The following is a 15,252-nucleotide window of genomic DNA, read 5'->3' as shown; positions in this document are numbered from 1 at the left end:
ACAAACGACAGCGCTCCTGACAACAACAGGGCGACAGAGAAGAAAAAACAGAAGTGAATACGAGGGTGAGGTCACTTAAAAAAAAAGTGAACTGAAGAGGGCACCACTCGGAGAAAAAACGCACAGGCAGTACGTTGCTGACGCGGCAAACCTTTGCTTGCTCAGTGCGACATACCGAGCGGTGTGCGCGTGCGTCAGTGTGTGTGTGTGTTTGTGGATACGGGAATGGGTGTGAAGGACACCAGCGTCACGCCAAGAAAAAGAAAGCGAGTGAAAGAGCGCAATGGAGAGGAACAAGGCATACATCCACACATATATCTGCGTGCACCGATCGAGCGCAGAGAAACAGAATATAAAGAGTGAGACTCTCATGCACACAAGAGTATCATTCCTCACAGCTGATACCTCGTCGTCCCACGGTCGATGGTGGTGGGGGGGGGGGCGCTGTGAAGATGCCCACGAAGGGCGCTGCCACATATACCGGCCACATGCAACGCAGGGAAGGCTGCAGGCGCGCATAGTTTTGCCTCAATACAGCGCCCACACCTGCATGGGCGCGGCATTAGCAGTGGAACATGCACCATCCCACTCTGCCTTTCGTGTGATGTGCGTTTCTGTTTCTTATGAAACGAAGGTGGTGCTGGTAATAGGAGAGATGCGGAGAAAACGTGGCGAACCCCTCGGTAGCTATCACCAGCACGCCTCTCACCCTCTCTGGCACATGCATATACACATATGCGTCCACTTGCGGCGGCACAGCCGCTTGAACTCACGTTCTTCCTTCGTTTTCTGTTATTCGTTTGGGTCTGTACCCTCTACTGTAGCCGCTGCAGGTGCTGTGGGTGTGGTATTCATCGCTGCTTCGTGAATAGGTAGCAGGAGTGGTGGATACGGCCGGCGTGTCGAATGATTCTGTGGACGGGCGAGACGATGTCGTAGGTGTCGCGGGCTTCCCGAAAGGTGTGACGCGTGTGACGACACGAAACACAAATAAGAAAAGTGGGCATACTCACGTAAACACCACACCTGCGCAAGATCCCATCAACACGGATCATCGACGGAAACCAAAGAAGGGTTTCTTTTCTCTCTCTCCCACGCGCGCAACGCAGTGCAGGCGAGCAACGCTTGAAGGGAGCAATAGTCACAGCGGACAGGAAGTGCCACCGACGACTACCGAAAACCACCAACATCATCCCTCCCGCGGAAAAACGATCGCACACAGGACTGCCTGACAAGAACGCCGCCGCCGCCCAAGCGAGGAGAGCCTTTCTCCGACGTGTGCATTCCTTGCGATCAAAGAGGACTCGAGCCCAACTTTACCCCCGCCCTGTCACAGGGGCACATCACGAGAAACGAAGTAACCGCAGGCACACGTCTTACAGCATGCGCCGACTCAGTCATCTGAGCTCGCCCTCTGCCTCGAACCCTGCTCGCCAAACTGCTGCGCAGCTCGCCACGCGGTGCATCCCTCCAGGGGGAGCCAAGGCTCCACGCCAGTAAGCCATGCGAAGGGCTGGCAGTCGGCCACGTACCAGTCATGCCGACACCCTGTCCATCACATGGATGGCACTCGCTTGTTCGCCGTCGCAAGTCGCTCCAAGGTGGCGCCGTTCCGAGATCGCACCACCGACATCAGCAGCCGTGCCTTGCTCTCAGCTGCCCGCGACGCAGGTGCCTAGCCCTCTCACCACCAGAAGACATTCGGCACTGGAGCCTGACAGCACGCCGAGGTGTGTCCTGATGGCAGGATCTCACAGCAACCCATTTCCTTCTCGCCTCACCCCACCCCGTGCAAAGTCCACAACTATACGCGCACCTAATCACAGCTCACCCGGCCATTGTCGCGCGACGCCCACATCCTGGTCGTCGAGGGCGGGCCGGCTGCAGTTGCACCGGGCCGCGTCCAGGGCCCTGCTCCACGGCAGTGGCGGGGGTGTCCGTGCCGCGGGTAACACGGTAGGGGGAGGAAAGAGGTGGGTGGCCGGCGTACATGCCGGGTGAGCTCGAGCAGGAAGGCGCCTCAGGCCGCGGCGTGCAGCATCATAGCGTGAAACGAGGTGTGCTTTCAGCCTACAGCGACCTGCCAAGCCCGCGTAGCATACCGAGCAACCACCCCACGGTCGAGCACCCTCGTGGCAACCACACAGAGACGGGGGCGGACGCTCTGGCGGCCGTGGGGGTGCCGCAGTTCTCGCCGAGCTGTGGGCAGCACACCACCTGAACCCCACGCTGTCGCTGCCAGTCAGCCGCCGCTGCAGGAATCCAGAGTGCCCACGGATGCCCGTGCAGGGCTGGTCGAGCGTCGACTCCGGTCGCCTCGTCAGCTCAGCATCCGTGCTCCTCCGGTGTGGGACGGCTGTTGCCAACCATGAAACCTCTGTCAGAAACAAAAAAAAAGGATGTTAATGTCTTGCTGGTGATTGGGTTCACACAGATAAGTCCGTGTTTGCCGCTCTCGTGTGCGCGTACGGCGAGCTCCTTCACAGCGTACATAGCTAGACAGAGAAAGAGAGCGGGAGCAGCTTGTCAATCATCGTCGACGAGCAGTCGCTGCGCCCACTCGAAGACGACAAATGTGCAGGCGCTCGCCGGCACCGCTTTGAGGTAGTTCGCGGTAAGTCCGCTAAATAGTGACGTCACGCCTTTGTTGCGAATCATCTTTACCATGCAGTCTACCATCCCACTGTACTTCTTTGCTCGCCCGTTGGTGCCCTGCGTCTGCAGTCGGGTTCGTATCACATTCAACGGGTACGACACTGTCTGCGCCACCGTGGAGGAAAACATCCCGACCACGCCGACTTCGGCCGAATTTAAGCTTGCCTCGTGCCGCTTCATCTTCTTCACCTGCATTCGATACATCATGATAGACTGCTGCGCGCTGGAGTAGAGGCCCATTTCCAGCCCTCGGTAGACAACGATGCCGACCATGTTCGGCACGAAACCCCGGTAGAACTCCATTACACCACCCTTGTGGTAAGCAACGCGCACAATCTCCACCACACCGCCTTTGTACTCGTGGCTCCTCGACACCACAACACGCGTCTTGACCACCTCGAGTGGGTATAGAATGCCTTGTGCGCCAAGGCCGGCGAGGGCACCAATCGTGCAGTTCACAGCGAGTTGTGGCACAGTAGAGATGCATCCCAGTCGGTGAAAGGGAGGGGTGAGGATAGACGCCTCCACCGAGATGGCGCGCTCCCTCTGCCGTACCTCGTCGCTTGTCAGCATCGGAGTGACGGATGCCGCTGGGGATACAGGTGAAACAAGTGTTGGATGACCGGCGCGATAACTGCTACGTGTGCCATCGACGATGCTCTGGAGCCCCGTTGCGCCGGTGCGAGCTCTCGGCTCCTCTGTCCCCACCTTCATGAACTCACGCGTCTCCTGCGTGCGGCAGCAGATGGAGGCGCTGCGCTCATCCATTGCTTTCCACCGCGCTAACAAGATCTTCTTGCGCGCCTTTTCCCGCTCCACGCAATCCTCATACAGCGAGGACAGGTAGCGGCGAATCGAAAAGACAATGGCAAACTCGGGCCCTGCCTTGAAGCAGTTGATCGTATTGCCGCGCCAAAACGCCTTCCAGCCACCATCCGCCTTGATCATGCGGGCCACTTGCAGGAGACTCGGGTGCTGTTGGCGGACGGTCTGGGTCTTGCTGGCGACGCTGGCAGCTGCCGAGCCAACGCTCGCGGCGCAGCTCGCTGCGGCGGTCGCCGAGACGGGTTTTGGCGCCTGCACGAGATGTCCCTCCTGCGCAATGAGCTTAATCCGGTCGAGCGGGGCTGTCAGAGTACGACTTGCAGCACCTGCCACGCCACCGGCAATGAACGTGGCGATGCTGCTATACCAGTCACGACGTAGGTGTAGTGAATTGGTGACAGAAAACTCGTCATCTTCAGCATCTGGCGCTGCGGTTTCCTTCGGAGACGAGCTCGCAGACAATGATGAGGTTTCTATCAATGATCCGGACACGTTGCCAGATTGTGCTGTGCCATCAGACACCTCTGGAGGTTCCTTCGCTGCGCTATCTACTGAGGGTGCCAAGGGACTCGTGGTCCGTCTCCTTTCCGCTCCGCTTCCGTTCATGAAACGTGCGTGCGCGCGTTTAACGCGGAAACAATGGCGAAGAGGTGAACTACTTGCGAGAGAGCCAAAGGTCAGGAGAGGAACAACAACAAAAAAAGGGCACGCGCCGTGCGAGTGATGCAAGAAACAACGCACACAAACCTTTCCACGAAGGAGGAGGGGTAGCCTTCACGTGAGGTACCTGTTTAGCCGCCGTCTGAGATTTTCGGAGATGCGCAGGCACGAGCTCACCCACACAGACACACACACACTCGAAACTACAACGCACCGATATCTCTACGTATATCGGCGCTCTACTCGTCCCCCTTGATGAGCGGTGACGAAAACGGCGTTGACCGTAGTCGCAGTCCTTTACTGTTGTTCTTCCTTTCTTCTTGGGTGTCCGTCCTATCTTTTCCACGCTTCGACTGTCGTTGTCCTACTAGCGTTACGTTGCCTATGCAGTACAGTTCCGTAAAAATTTCAGTTCGGCACCGTTGCGAGAAAAGAGTTTGTGTGATAGGGACGTCGAAGGAGTGAGGATCGTTAGACGTGCCGGCGAGGCGCTTTTGCACACCGAGGAAGCCCTCGTATCATCCAACCCTCCTTTCTCTCTCTATGTATGCGTTTGTGCACATGCGCGGATGTGTACACTGCCTTCCGCAGACGTGGTCCAAGAGAGTGACGCGCGTGATAAAAAAACGGGCGAGCGCGCGTGTGTGTGGGGGGGGGGAGGGAGTGCACACAGACTCTTGTCGCGCTCATTTCACCGTGCGCAATCCAGGGAATGGGGGAAGAGGAGGGTCCGGATATGGTCTTGGAAAGTGAATTGCCTGTCATACAAGAGAGCGCTGGCGCAGAAACAACACTGCCACCTGGGAGCGAGAGCGGAGGAAGCGGAAGCGCACTATGCGACGGAGCACACACACACACACGAGGTGAAGAAGACACACAACAAAGACCGAGGCAACTTCCACGCGCTCGAAAGACGATGGATGAGAGACGCCGAGGAGGTGACGGACGTGTAGAAGCTAAGAAAACAAAAAAAAAACAGAGAGGGAGATAAGTCGCGTCTGGCTGGTACTCTGCGCAGTCCATCCCTCCTGCCCTGCAGCACGTTTCTGAAGCAAACGCGAATACGAAAGTAACGCGCACAGACACAAACGAATATAAACAGAACAACGATGATGGGGAACCGGAGGGACGGGTGCTTTACATAGGAGAGGGCAACTATGCGCAACGCAGGTTTCCTCTGATGGCCGACCCCACAGCGTCGTTCGCTTTCTAGACAGAGGCACAAGACGGACGGAGGCAGGGAGCATGGATGTGTAGAATCACGACGGCGGCGCGCTAGACGAGAGGCCTTTTCGTCGCTACGCGCCACACCGATGCGCGAAATGTGCTCAGAGATGTAAGCGAAACGCGCGCACTCCAAGGTAGGTGAGCTGGTTTTCACCTTTGCTGATATGCCCCTCGCACTCGTATCGTGTGTGCTGACAGAAACCGGTGATCAACGTTAAAAGCAATGGATGTGAGACGTGGGACGAGAGCGAGCAGCAGAAGGAGGACAGGTGTGCAGCGGTGAGGGCGGAGGAGGTTGGGGTGTCGAGAGGCTGCACCCTGGCTGCTCTCACTATTGGTGTTCCAGGTGTCTTGCTTGATGTTTCAGGGCGAGGTGTGGCATGCTGACTCGGAGGCGAAGCAGGGCGAGCGACGTAGCCGCGAGAGGAGGGAAGCTACATCTTGCATACGGCTGTGCGAATGACAGTTGAAGGTACTGCTAGGTAAAGAAAGGCTCGAGGCCTTGCATTGCATGGTCTGGATAATAGATGGGGCTCTTTTACCAGTCAGCACAGCAGCGTGTGCAAGGGCTCGTTAGGCCACTAGGCACAGCAGCCTCTCTTGCGTTCCCAGAGATGCTTATCTTTTCTTACTGTGTGAGACTTACGAGGAGCGGGCGCACGTCGTGGCTGCCGTTTTCAATGTGCACCACAGGCGTCCCTTTACAAGGCACCCTTTCATCTGCGGCGTTTTTCGGTGATCAACTGCGTCGACCGCGTAGTTTAAGGTGTTAGGCCGCCCATCTGCACATGCGTCTCCGCGACTCGCTGTAGGGTGCACGCCGTTCAGAGGTGCGAGTGGGGTGCTGTATAGACGTCATAACGAGACATGTGCAGAATAAATAATGGCATCATATACCAAGGCGGTGCGTGACGAGCTTGGCAACAGACATACACAGCGACGACTCACCGACCGAAAAAATGAGAAGTGTGCACACGCGACAGAGTTAGTGTGTGCTCAGGGGAGAGAGAGAGACAGACAGAGATGCGAGAAGCGAGCAAAAAGCGTCGTCCGAAGAACAGCGCCGCGACTGAGATCAACCAAACGAGGGTACGGGGGCTGGTGGGCAAGGAAGAGGCGCACCCACGGCGACCTGCACTGCACAACAGCGTCGATAAATGAAGACACAACGAGGGGATGAGCAGGTGAGAAGGTGCCTCTAAAAGCAACAAACCCAGCACGCGAGCACACACACACACTTGCAGAGAGGAAGACGGAGAGAGCGAGAGCCGATAACCACACCAAAGACAGAGGCGAAAGGGACAGATAGCGAGCGGACGACACCAGGCGGGGGATATGGACATGCTCGTTAAGAGGGAAGGAACAGAGAACAAGATAACATACGCACGCACGGCCATACACGCAGAGAGAGAGAGAGGAGAATGCCCGCTTTATTCTGGAGGAAGGTGAGGTGGTGATGGTGGTGGCCTGTGCACACAAGAGGGGCCTTTCGTTCTCGTAGACGGGGATGGGGAAGTGAGTGGTGGGTGGGTGAGGAGGTGAGACACCAAACAAAGGGATTCCCCAAGAGAGGGTGAGAACCACCACGGCGCACGGAGGGCAACAGCGACAAAAAGAATGAGTAAACTAGAATACAATAGGGAGACGATGGGTGGTGGTAGGGGTCGCAAGAGCCAACACAGAGAGAAACATGTGTACGCGCAAACACGCACACAAGAGCACCCGGTGAAGACCGAGAGAGAGGAAGCGTAGAAGGGATGGGCCAGATGCAACGAGCTAACGCACACCACTAACAGACGTTACGGAGTAAGAGAAGGCTCTACAGTAAGATGCGTACAGGAAGCACCTCCTCTAAAGGGCAACGCTAACAGCATCCCTCTTTTTCTTTTCCCTTAAACAGCTCTCTCGCTTGCTCGCTCTCTCCCTCTCGCGTCTTCCCCTACCCCTTGAGCGATCGCGTAACGCCTTACCCGGGCCGGCACGCGCCCACGTCACCTCTGCACTCCAGCTGCTCTCCCTCGCTGCATGCGGCGCCTTTGAACAACCGCGCAAAGAAACCAGCACACACGTGCGTGCAGTTCCGCCAACAAGATGGGGAAGAAGAGAGAAGAGGAAACACCACAGTGTGCTTCACTCCGTCACCTTGTAGAACTGATCATCCGGGACGTACCAGCCGACAATGGGGTACTTGGAGTTGAACTTCTCCACGTACTCCTCGAGCACCTCCAGCTCCTCCTCGGAGCAATTCACCCAGTACTGGTTCAGGTACTTCCCCGTCAGGTCCGCCTTGGCCAAGGCACGAGAGGCCTCCGTACCGGCAAATACGTGATAGTGCTGCCCAGGCCCGTAAAAGTGTGGGGCGACCTCGTATACTTTCATCTTGACACTCATGAAGATGCGCTCGTTCTTGACACCGTCGTACTGGGAGAGCTGCTCGCGCGTGTAGCCCTTCTTCACGATACCCGAGACAGGACGGATGCCGCTCCCAGGCGCTTCGCCAGCAGAGGATGACGTGCGCTTGCGCACCGCGGCGCCAATCTTGTGTCCGAGCATGCCTAGATTTTTAGCGAAGTCCTTATTCCTCCACAAGTAGAACATGGACATTGTTGCAGCCGCCGCCGTCACGGCCGCCACCACAAGGAGCTGCTGCTTGCCGTCGGAAGACATGAGGACGCAAGGCACGAGTGGGGTGATTCCTTCTTCGTTGGCGAGCGCAGGCCTCCGCGAATAACGTGAAGAAGCGCTTCTCTGCAAGAGCCCGCTCTACGCGGAGTTCGTGCCGCGCCAACGCGACTTTGGTGTAGACACCCGCTCTGAGAACGCACGATTTTGGCAAGCGCTAGCGCCGCCAAAACGCGCAAGACGCGCAGATAGGCAAGGGGAACGCGCCAAACAAGAAATTGTGGGATACCGAAAAACAGCAAAAAGCCGCAGGAAAAAGCAACGGGAATACGTGTGTGCGAATCTAGTTGCCTGTTCTCATATCGCAGGGGCTGCGTGGAACACTCCACAGGTGGATCGGTGAGGGGAGGAAGCTGGAGGGGGGATCTCTGTAAAGAAACGAGATGGATAGGGCGTTCTTTAGAACCTAGACGGGACAAACACAGCGGGGGTTCGTTTGCCAGACACAACCAAAAAGGAAGAAAGGGAAGATGAGGAGATGACGACGTCGAACAGGGGTGTGTACACTACTCAGCAGCTGCAATACGGCGCCACAGTGATGTGGCGCAGGTGCACGCAATTTTTGCGCGTAGGAAGAGCTTCTATTCTTCACAAAAACAAAGCACTGGTGAAGGGCATGCCGTAATCCGTCACGGTAGCCGGGCGCCGTGGACCGGGACAAGGCTTGAGATGTCCGCTGTGACCCTCTTGTCTGTGGAGAAACGGTTATCCCTGCCGGTTACCGGGTGCGGCAGGCACGCGTGCAGCGACAACACGACGGAGCCTGAAAAAAAAAAACCGTTTCTGCAATAGAGGAGAGCATTTACATGGCCAGACGGTACATGGCATGTCTCTGCAGCAAACGACCGTTCAAGGCGGGTTTCGAATCGCCAACCTACAGAAAACTACAACAAAAGGCTCAGATAAGGAGTGGGCGGGCAGGCAGGATGAGTCTCAGGTCCTTTACAGACTTCTCTCAACAGCCTGCGTGCGCCACGAGAGAGACGTACGTCTCCTTGATCAGGTCCCGCCCCGCGTCCTCTCGCCTGCCTAGTTACCATCCGCCCTCGTTATTCTTCACAACTGTACATCGGCGAACCGCCGCCAGCGGCTTCTAAAAGATGGCGTAACAGCAACGAAGCGGGCTTGGTGCAACGTGCCCACGCGTCTCATGCACACGCACCCGCAACGACAGCCGCAAACCGCTAAGCACGTACCCACGCAAACAGACCGTAAGTTTTCCGCACCTGTCCGGCAGCTTTAGTACACGGACTGCAGGCACGGGTTGCCGTAGGAATTGTCATTTAGTGGAATGCTCTGGAAGTCGTTGTGCAGCATCGCCACCTTGGCGCCTTCGCGAATGCGCACCGTCGCATCCGCCGCGAAGTAGTTTTGTCGCACGAGCACTGAGCTCGCGCCGCCCTGGCAATCCAGTCCGTAGTGGGCGGACCCCTCGACGTAACTACGGCGAATCGACACCAGCCGCGACGACCTATCAAGCAAAAGCGCCGCATTGGCGAAGTGGTGAAACGAGTTGCTGTCCAAAGACGTGTCGCACGCCTCTGGTGTCAGCTGTTGGGGCGTCTTTGGGGCTGCCTTGTGATGAGAAACGTAGACGGTGTAGCTGCCCTTCACGTACACACCGACCCCGAGGCACAGAAAGTCGCAACCGTGAACCATCAGCTTGGCGCAGTCTGACAGGATTCCGACTGCCGCGCTACGGTCGTCGAGAGCCGCGCGCGCGGCTTCCTGGAGCTCGCCGCCAAGGGCGACGGGAAAGGATAGCACGCCGGCAGCCTTGTGGTCGGCGCTGTGATCGTCAGCCGCGTCTGTCGGCGAGACAGTTCGGCCATGACCAGCGCTGTCGTCATCACCGCCGTCCACCTCTAAGGAAGCGGCGGCGCCGGCGTTCTGCGGCGACACACCCGGCAGCGCCGCAGCCCACAGGATATCCTGCTTCACGCCGGTAAAGAGACACTTCCGCACCCCCACCTGCGCGCTCGGGAGCGCGTAGATGCCGCAGCGCTGCGGAGCCTCGAAGCTGCACTTGGTGCACTGCACGCGGCAGTACTGGCTCACGAGGAGCAGCGGCCGATCCAACATGGCGGTGTTAGTGATGCCGACGAAACGGCAGTTTTGGAAGGAGACGTGGGCGCGATGTACTTGTACAGGCCCGGCAAACGTCATGTGGCGGAACACCACGTTCGCCCAGCGGTCGGGATGGGCGAACGTCATGAGGTAGTCGGACTCCTGCTTCGCGCGCTGCACCGCCTCCTCCGTTTGTCGCATGTATTGCGCCTCCAATTCCGCCTTCTTCCTCTCCAGCTCCTCAACCTGCTCTGGTGTCAGCTTCGGTTTTGACTTCTTTTTGCTCTTTGCCGTTTTTTTCTTCTTGGTGGACACCCCTGCCGCGGCTGCGGCGTTGTCGGCGGGGGGGTCCAGCGTCACCGCGTCCAGGTCCGGCTTTTCCGGAAGTTGCGGCGGCACGACGATGATGGGGGCGACACCTTCGATGGAGCATGGGCCGCGAATCACAACGTCGCGTGCGGCATAGCTGGCTCCCACCAAAACCTCTTGCGTGTACCGTCGGTCACTCACGGCATCTGCGTAGGGGTTGACAGCCTCCTCCTCCGGTGCAGGGGCCGCGATTTGCTCGCTAGGTGCCGTCGCCTCTGTCGGCTGTGCGGGTGCTGGCTCCCAGGTCTTCACCAGCGCCTGGGCCTGCGCACACTGATGACGAGACACACCCTCGACGAAGAATTGATCCGCTACCTCCACGACGAATGGAGCCTGTGCCGCTCCGCTGTCCGCGTCGTCGTCAGCTTTCTCCGTCGGGAGGACAAGGACATCAGTGCGCGGCAGCGGCGCTGCAACGACCCCGTCGGCGTCCGTGTTGGCTGCGATCACCGACCTACTCGCCTGGCTCACAGACTCGATCGTGTCGTACGAGGACCAGCCGCCAATGAACACGGTGCCCGTTCCGTTCTTGATCGTCACAGGTTCTGGCAGAACCTCCTTTTTGGAGGAGTTTGCCTTTGTTGACTTCTTCTTGGCAGGCATGAGCAGAACGGAAGCAAAAGGAAGGGGGGGGGTGATGGCAGACTCACACGCACACAGTCACAGAGGCAGCCGTGTGACCGACGACGATGACGACGAAAATGGGAGGAAAGGCCTACGCACGGACCTGAGGAGCTCGTTCACCGCGTGTGTATGTGTGCGAAAAGCCAGTGCGGGCATTGGCCGAATGAGAAGAACATAGCCGTGAGCGGCGCAGAAGGCAAGTGCGTGAGGGGAGGGCAGAGCCAGAGGCGAGAGAAGGATGTCCGGGTGCAAGCTCGGAAAGGAAGAACGAAACACGCAACACAGGTGAGCCCTCGGTGAGGGTGGGGGTACACGCGCCAGCAGAGGACTGGGACAGACTTGCAGCTCATGTGTCAGAGCCGAGGTTCTGGGAGGGACCAGGAGGGGGTGCGTGTGTGTGTGTGTGTGTGGAGGGAAGCTGCCTCATCCACCTCTCTCCCCTCTCTCCTTCAAATTGCTTGAGAGCATCGCGCGCTTTGTCGTTGCTTCTCACTGGCCGGCCAATCGCTACACTTGGGCGTAAAAACATGCATATCCCAAGAAGTAGCATGCCAAGGCCGGTCAGATGCTCTGCAGTGCTCCTTCAGCGGAGGCTCGAAACCCGTCGCACGGAGCGCGACAATTTTTTTCTTTTTGTGTGTGTCAGCGTGTCTATGTGAGAGTTGGGTGCGCGCGGGGGGGGAGGGGGCTCACCGTAGTGAACATCTTTTCTCCTTCTTTGGCAGACCTGGGAGAAGGAGAGAAAGCACAATCACATCATGCGCTCCGAAAGGCGTGTTGGTGTCTTCTCGTTGAGGGGCGGGTTGGGGGTGGAGGGTGAGGGGTAAAGCTCCGAGACAGCAGCACGTCAACAAACAATAACCTAAATACGATTCCCTAACATGCACGCTCACGGCATGCGTCTTGGCACTGGAGAACACAACTCTGCTCTTCTTTCGTGGGCAAGCACTCTCACGCCTGTTCCTCGTACCAAGAGCACAAGCGCGAGCACGCGCAGACCCCTTTTATTGCGTATGGCCGTGACACACCCACAGTGGCGGTCGTCGCTTTTCACCAAGCGGCAGAGGCAACTTGGTGGCAAACGGGTGCTCCCCCTCCCTCGCAGGTTTGGCCATCGTAATGTCTGTCAGCCTAGTTTCAATGACCATCTTGGCACTTCTCACTGTCACCCACGAGCACTGGCAGCAGTAGGCTGCCGCCGCCGAACTCGAACGCAGGACGCCGCGGGATGCCTCGGCACCGTCCTCCACCCCCACCGGCGTCGCACTCGCCAAACGGCACCAGTCTGGATAGTAGTTCCGCAAAGTTAAGTACAAGTTCACGCCGTCGTCGTCCCACTCGGCGCCCTGAAGCCGCACTACCATGTAGTTGCACTGGCGACACAAAATGTTCGGGCAGCCTCCGTCAACCGTAAAGTCGCCGTGATGATCCAGACAGCCATTGCCCAGTTTCGCTATAGCAGCGTGAAACGCGCCCTTCCGCAGCATCGCTTGAATGCGGGAGGTGTCCAGGCTCGCCTGCTCATTCGCCGCGATGGCGCGCAGCTGCTGCAAAGTCGGGTGGCCGGCATCGCGGATGAGGGGTGTTCCAAGGTTCGTGAGATAGCATCGCGAGGCACACGCGTAGGAGCCCTCCGAGCCTGAGAGGGACGGAAACGGGACCGGGAAGAGCACGGGCTTCGACATGCGGGTAAGCGATCGCGCGCTCAGATCCTTATCAACCAATTCTCCAGGTACGTTGTGGGAAGCCACGGCATGACCGACGTCGCCGTCGGCGTCACCATCCTCATCGAAGGAGTGCCCGGCTAAGCAGCGAGTGGGGGCGACTGTTGTCGCGGAGGTGGACGGATCCGCACGGGAGGAGGAGACTGAGGTTGGGTTACGCTGCTGCAGAGCATTCATCTTAGAGCTCGTGAACATGCGGATGTCCTGGCCGTCGTCGCTCTCCTCATCCCACTCCGACCGCCGGCGAGACGGTCCAGGAGCAGAGGCACAGTTAGATTCGTTGTTGTGCTTTTCAGGGAAAAGCTCGTCAATTAGACTGTCGAGCTCCGACATGCTGAGTAGCGGTCGTAGGAGCGGAGGGCGGTGGCACACAGTCTGTGCGGAACGCGGCAAGGCCCTCCACCGGTGGATCTTCTCTACGTATGTGTTGTCGCTGTGTGTACTGCTGCTACGAGTTTCAGGCAGTGCAGACCACGATGACCCTCAGAGAGCCTCTGCCAGGTGGTGGGAAGGGAGGGGGTGGAGGAAGGCGCGACAAGGAAAGTTGGAGGAGGACAACTCCACAGTATGCATGAGCAAAACGGCCGAAGGACAACGACTGGAGCCCTGGGAGGTGAGAGGCCTCGGCAAGGAGAGAGCGCGATCAGATGATTCATTGGACTGCCTCTGCTTCACTCGTCGGGCCTCCCTCCATCCCCCCGAAAATAAAAGCACGAATGCCGCACGTAAAACACTGACACAGTATCACGACTAGACAAAGTGATCTGAGAAGCGAACAAAAAGAGAGACTGGCTCCACACAAGAGGACGTCGCACGTGCGTTCGCGACGTCATGCAAAAAAGCTGTTCTCCGGAACGCGGCAGACGATAGAGTTCGAGGCTGACCTCGTGGGCTCCCATAAGTGTGCCTTTCCCTTGTTTGGTTGCCTTGAAAGAGGAGAGCTATCCATCACCATGTGGCAGTGTCGTTCATTTTTGTTGTTGTTGTTGAGAGGATTATAGACAGCTGAAGAGGAAGAGAGGAAGACACACAGAAGACATGATGGAAACACGCACACGCACAACGGCCAGGGAATATACATATATGCACACATATATATGTGTGCATATATGTATACAAATAACTTAAGCGAACCACAAAGCGCTGGGGGGGGGAGCAAGAGGGAGAGGCGCCCTTGATGGTCGTGACGGTGGTGGCAGCCACCACAACAGCAAAGCAGAGACAGCCCAGAGGCTCGAAAAAGGCTTCACACACCTCAAACACACACACACAAGACGCAGTCGACATGCACGCCTGCATTTTTCGTATGGTGAAGTCAACGCCCAACACTAAATGCGAGTCAAGAAGGGAAACAAGGAGTGGAGAAGGTGAAGGGAAAAAAGCAATAAGAAAACACAGCAAAGACGAAACCGAAACCGACTCAAGCGAAAAATGACGAGAGAAGCCGATGATGAGTGGAGGGTAAGCGGCGTGAGGTAGATGACAGACGGAGTAGACAGCGGAGAGTGGAGGAGGGGGGGGGGGCAAAGTGCTACAGCTACCGCCTGGAACAACCAGAGCACAAAAAGAGAAGTTCATGGAAATGCAACAAAAATAGCGCATGGCCCTCGGCCCCCTATTCCCCACCGCCATCATTGGGTCTGGCATGGCAGCACTAACAGAACGTGCGTCGCACTCGCGCGCACCTTCCAACTGTGCCTTTACAAAGATCGACAAGACTTGCTTGTCAAGCGCAACAGTGTCGAGAGGACACATGTTCCTCTCCCCCGCCCTCTTATTCCCATGTGGCTAGCGAGACCCGCAAACTGCACAACGTGAGGCTTCTACAATGTGCAGAGAGCAGACAACGTCCGCCACAGCGGAAGAAAAAATCGCACATAGAAATGTGTATGTGCTGCATTCACTCCTCAATGCGCTATCGCATGCACATAACGGGGCCGAGGCTGGAGTGTTCTACAACTACAAGGACTGCTCACCGTCGCGAAACTCGTACCACCACAAATACATGCACGCACACTCACGGGTGCGCGGCCGTTTAAACAGCCGATCCAACTAAACGCAAGCCTCGAAAAAAACCATATCCGAACAACAGATGTACGTGCTGCTATGGTACCCAAGAAGTAAACAGAGAACGCATGGCAGCGAAAATAAAAAACGGCAAGAACATGGCGACAATAGAGGAATAAAGGACAGCGGCGCGGTGCGTACAAACACTTACGTAGACACACACACACACACACTCATACACACGACGCAGAGGAGCACTGGAAAAACACTATAACCGTGGCAAGGAGACACAAGAAAACGCTACCAGTAAACAGCAGCATTCAGAAACGAGAAAAAAGCGAGGAACACAAACGCAGAAGTACTAAGGCGGAGAAAAGAGAGCAAACGACGCAAAAAAGGGCGGATACAGATA

General features: G+C 57.3%; 4 protein-coding genes across 4 annotated transcripts; all 4 read right to left on the bottom strand.

The window, feature by feature from the left end:
* Positions 1-2,526: 2,526 nt before the first annotated feature.
* Positions 2,527-3,603, bottom strand: LINJ_34_2890 (mitochondrial carrier protein-like protein; the record flags this gene model as incomplete). Its single annotated transcript, XM_001468614.1, has 1 exon — positions 2,527-3,603. The coding sequence occupies one exon, from the start codon at positions 3,601-3,603 to the stop codon at positions 2,527-2,529; it is 1,077 nt and encodes a 358-aa protein (XP_001468651.1).
* Positions 3,604-7,497: 3,894 nt separating this feature from the next.
* LINJ_34_2880 (conserved hypothetical protein) lies at positions 7,498-8,034 on the bottom strand (the record flags this gene model as incomplete). The annotated part of the gene is made up of 1 exon (XM_001468613.1): positions 7,498-8,034. One exon carries the CDS (start codon positions 8,032-8,034, stop codon positions 7,498-7,500), a length of 537 nt encoding a protein of 178 aa, XP_001468650.1.
* A 1,254-nt stretch (positions 8,035-9,288) lies between these two features.
* Positions 9,289-11,088, bottom strand: LINJ_34_2870 (conserved hypothetical protein; the record flags this gene model as incomplete). The annotated part of the gene is made up of 1 exon (XM_001468612.1): positions 9,289-11,088. One exon carries the CDS (start codon positions 11,086-11,088, stop codon positions 9,289-9,291), a length of 1,800 nt encoding a protein of 599 aa, XP_001468649.1.
* A 1,025-nt stretch (positions 11,089-12,113) lies between these two features.
* Positions 12,114-13,166, bottom strand: LINJ_34_2860 (conserved hypothetical protein; the record flags this gene model as incomplete). Its single annotated transcript, XM_001468611.1, has 1 exon — positions 12,114-13,166. The coding sequence occupies one exon, from the start codon at positions 13,164-13,166 to the stop codon at positions 12,114-12,116; it is 1,053 nt and encodes a 350-aa protein (XP_001468648.1).
* Positions 13,167-15,252: the final 2,086 nt, after the last annotated feature.

The sequence above is a fragment of the Leishmania infantum genome, chromosome 34 (genome assembly GCF_000002875.2).
Source record: "Leishmania infantum JPCM5 genome chromosome 34".
Taxonomy (NCBI): domain Eukaryota; phylum Euglenozoa; class Kinetoplastea; order Trypanosomatida; family Trypanosomatidae; genus Leishmania; species Leishmania infantum.
The sequence above is the reverse complement of the archived record's forward strand: the minus strand, read 5'-3'. Positions and strand labels throughout refer to the sequence as shown.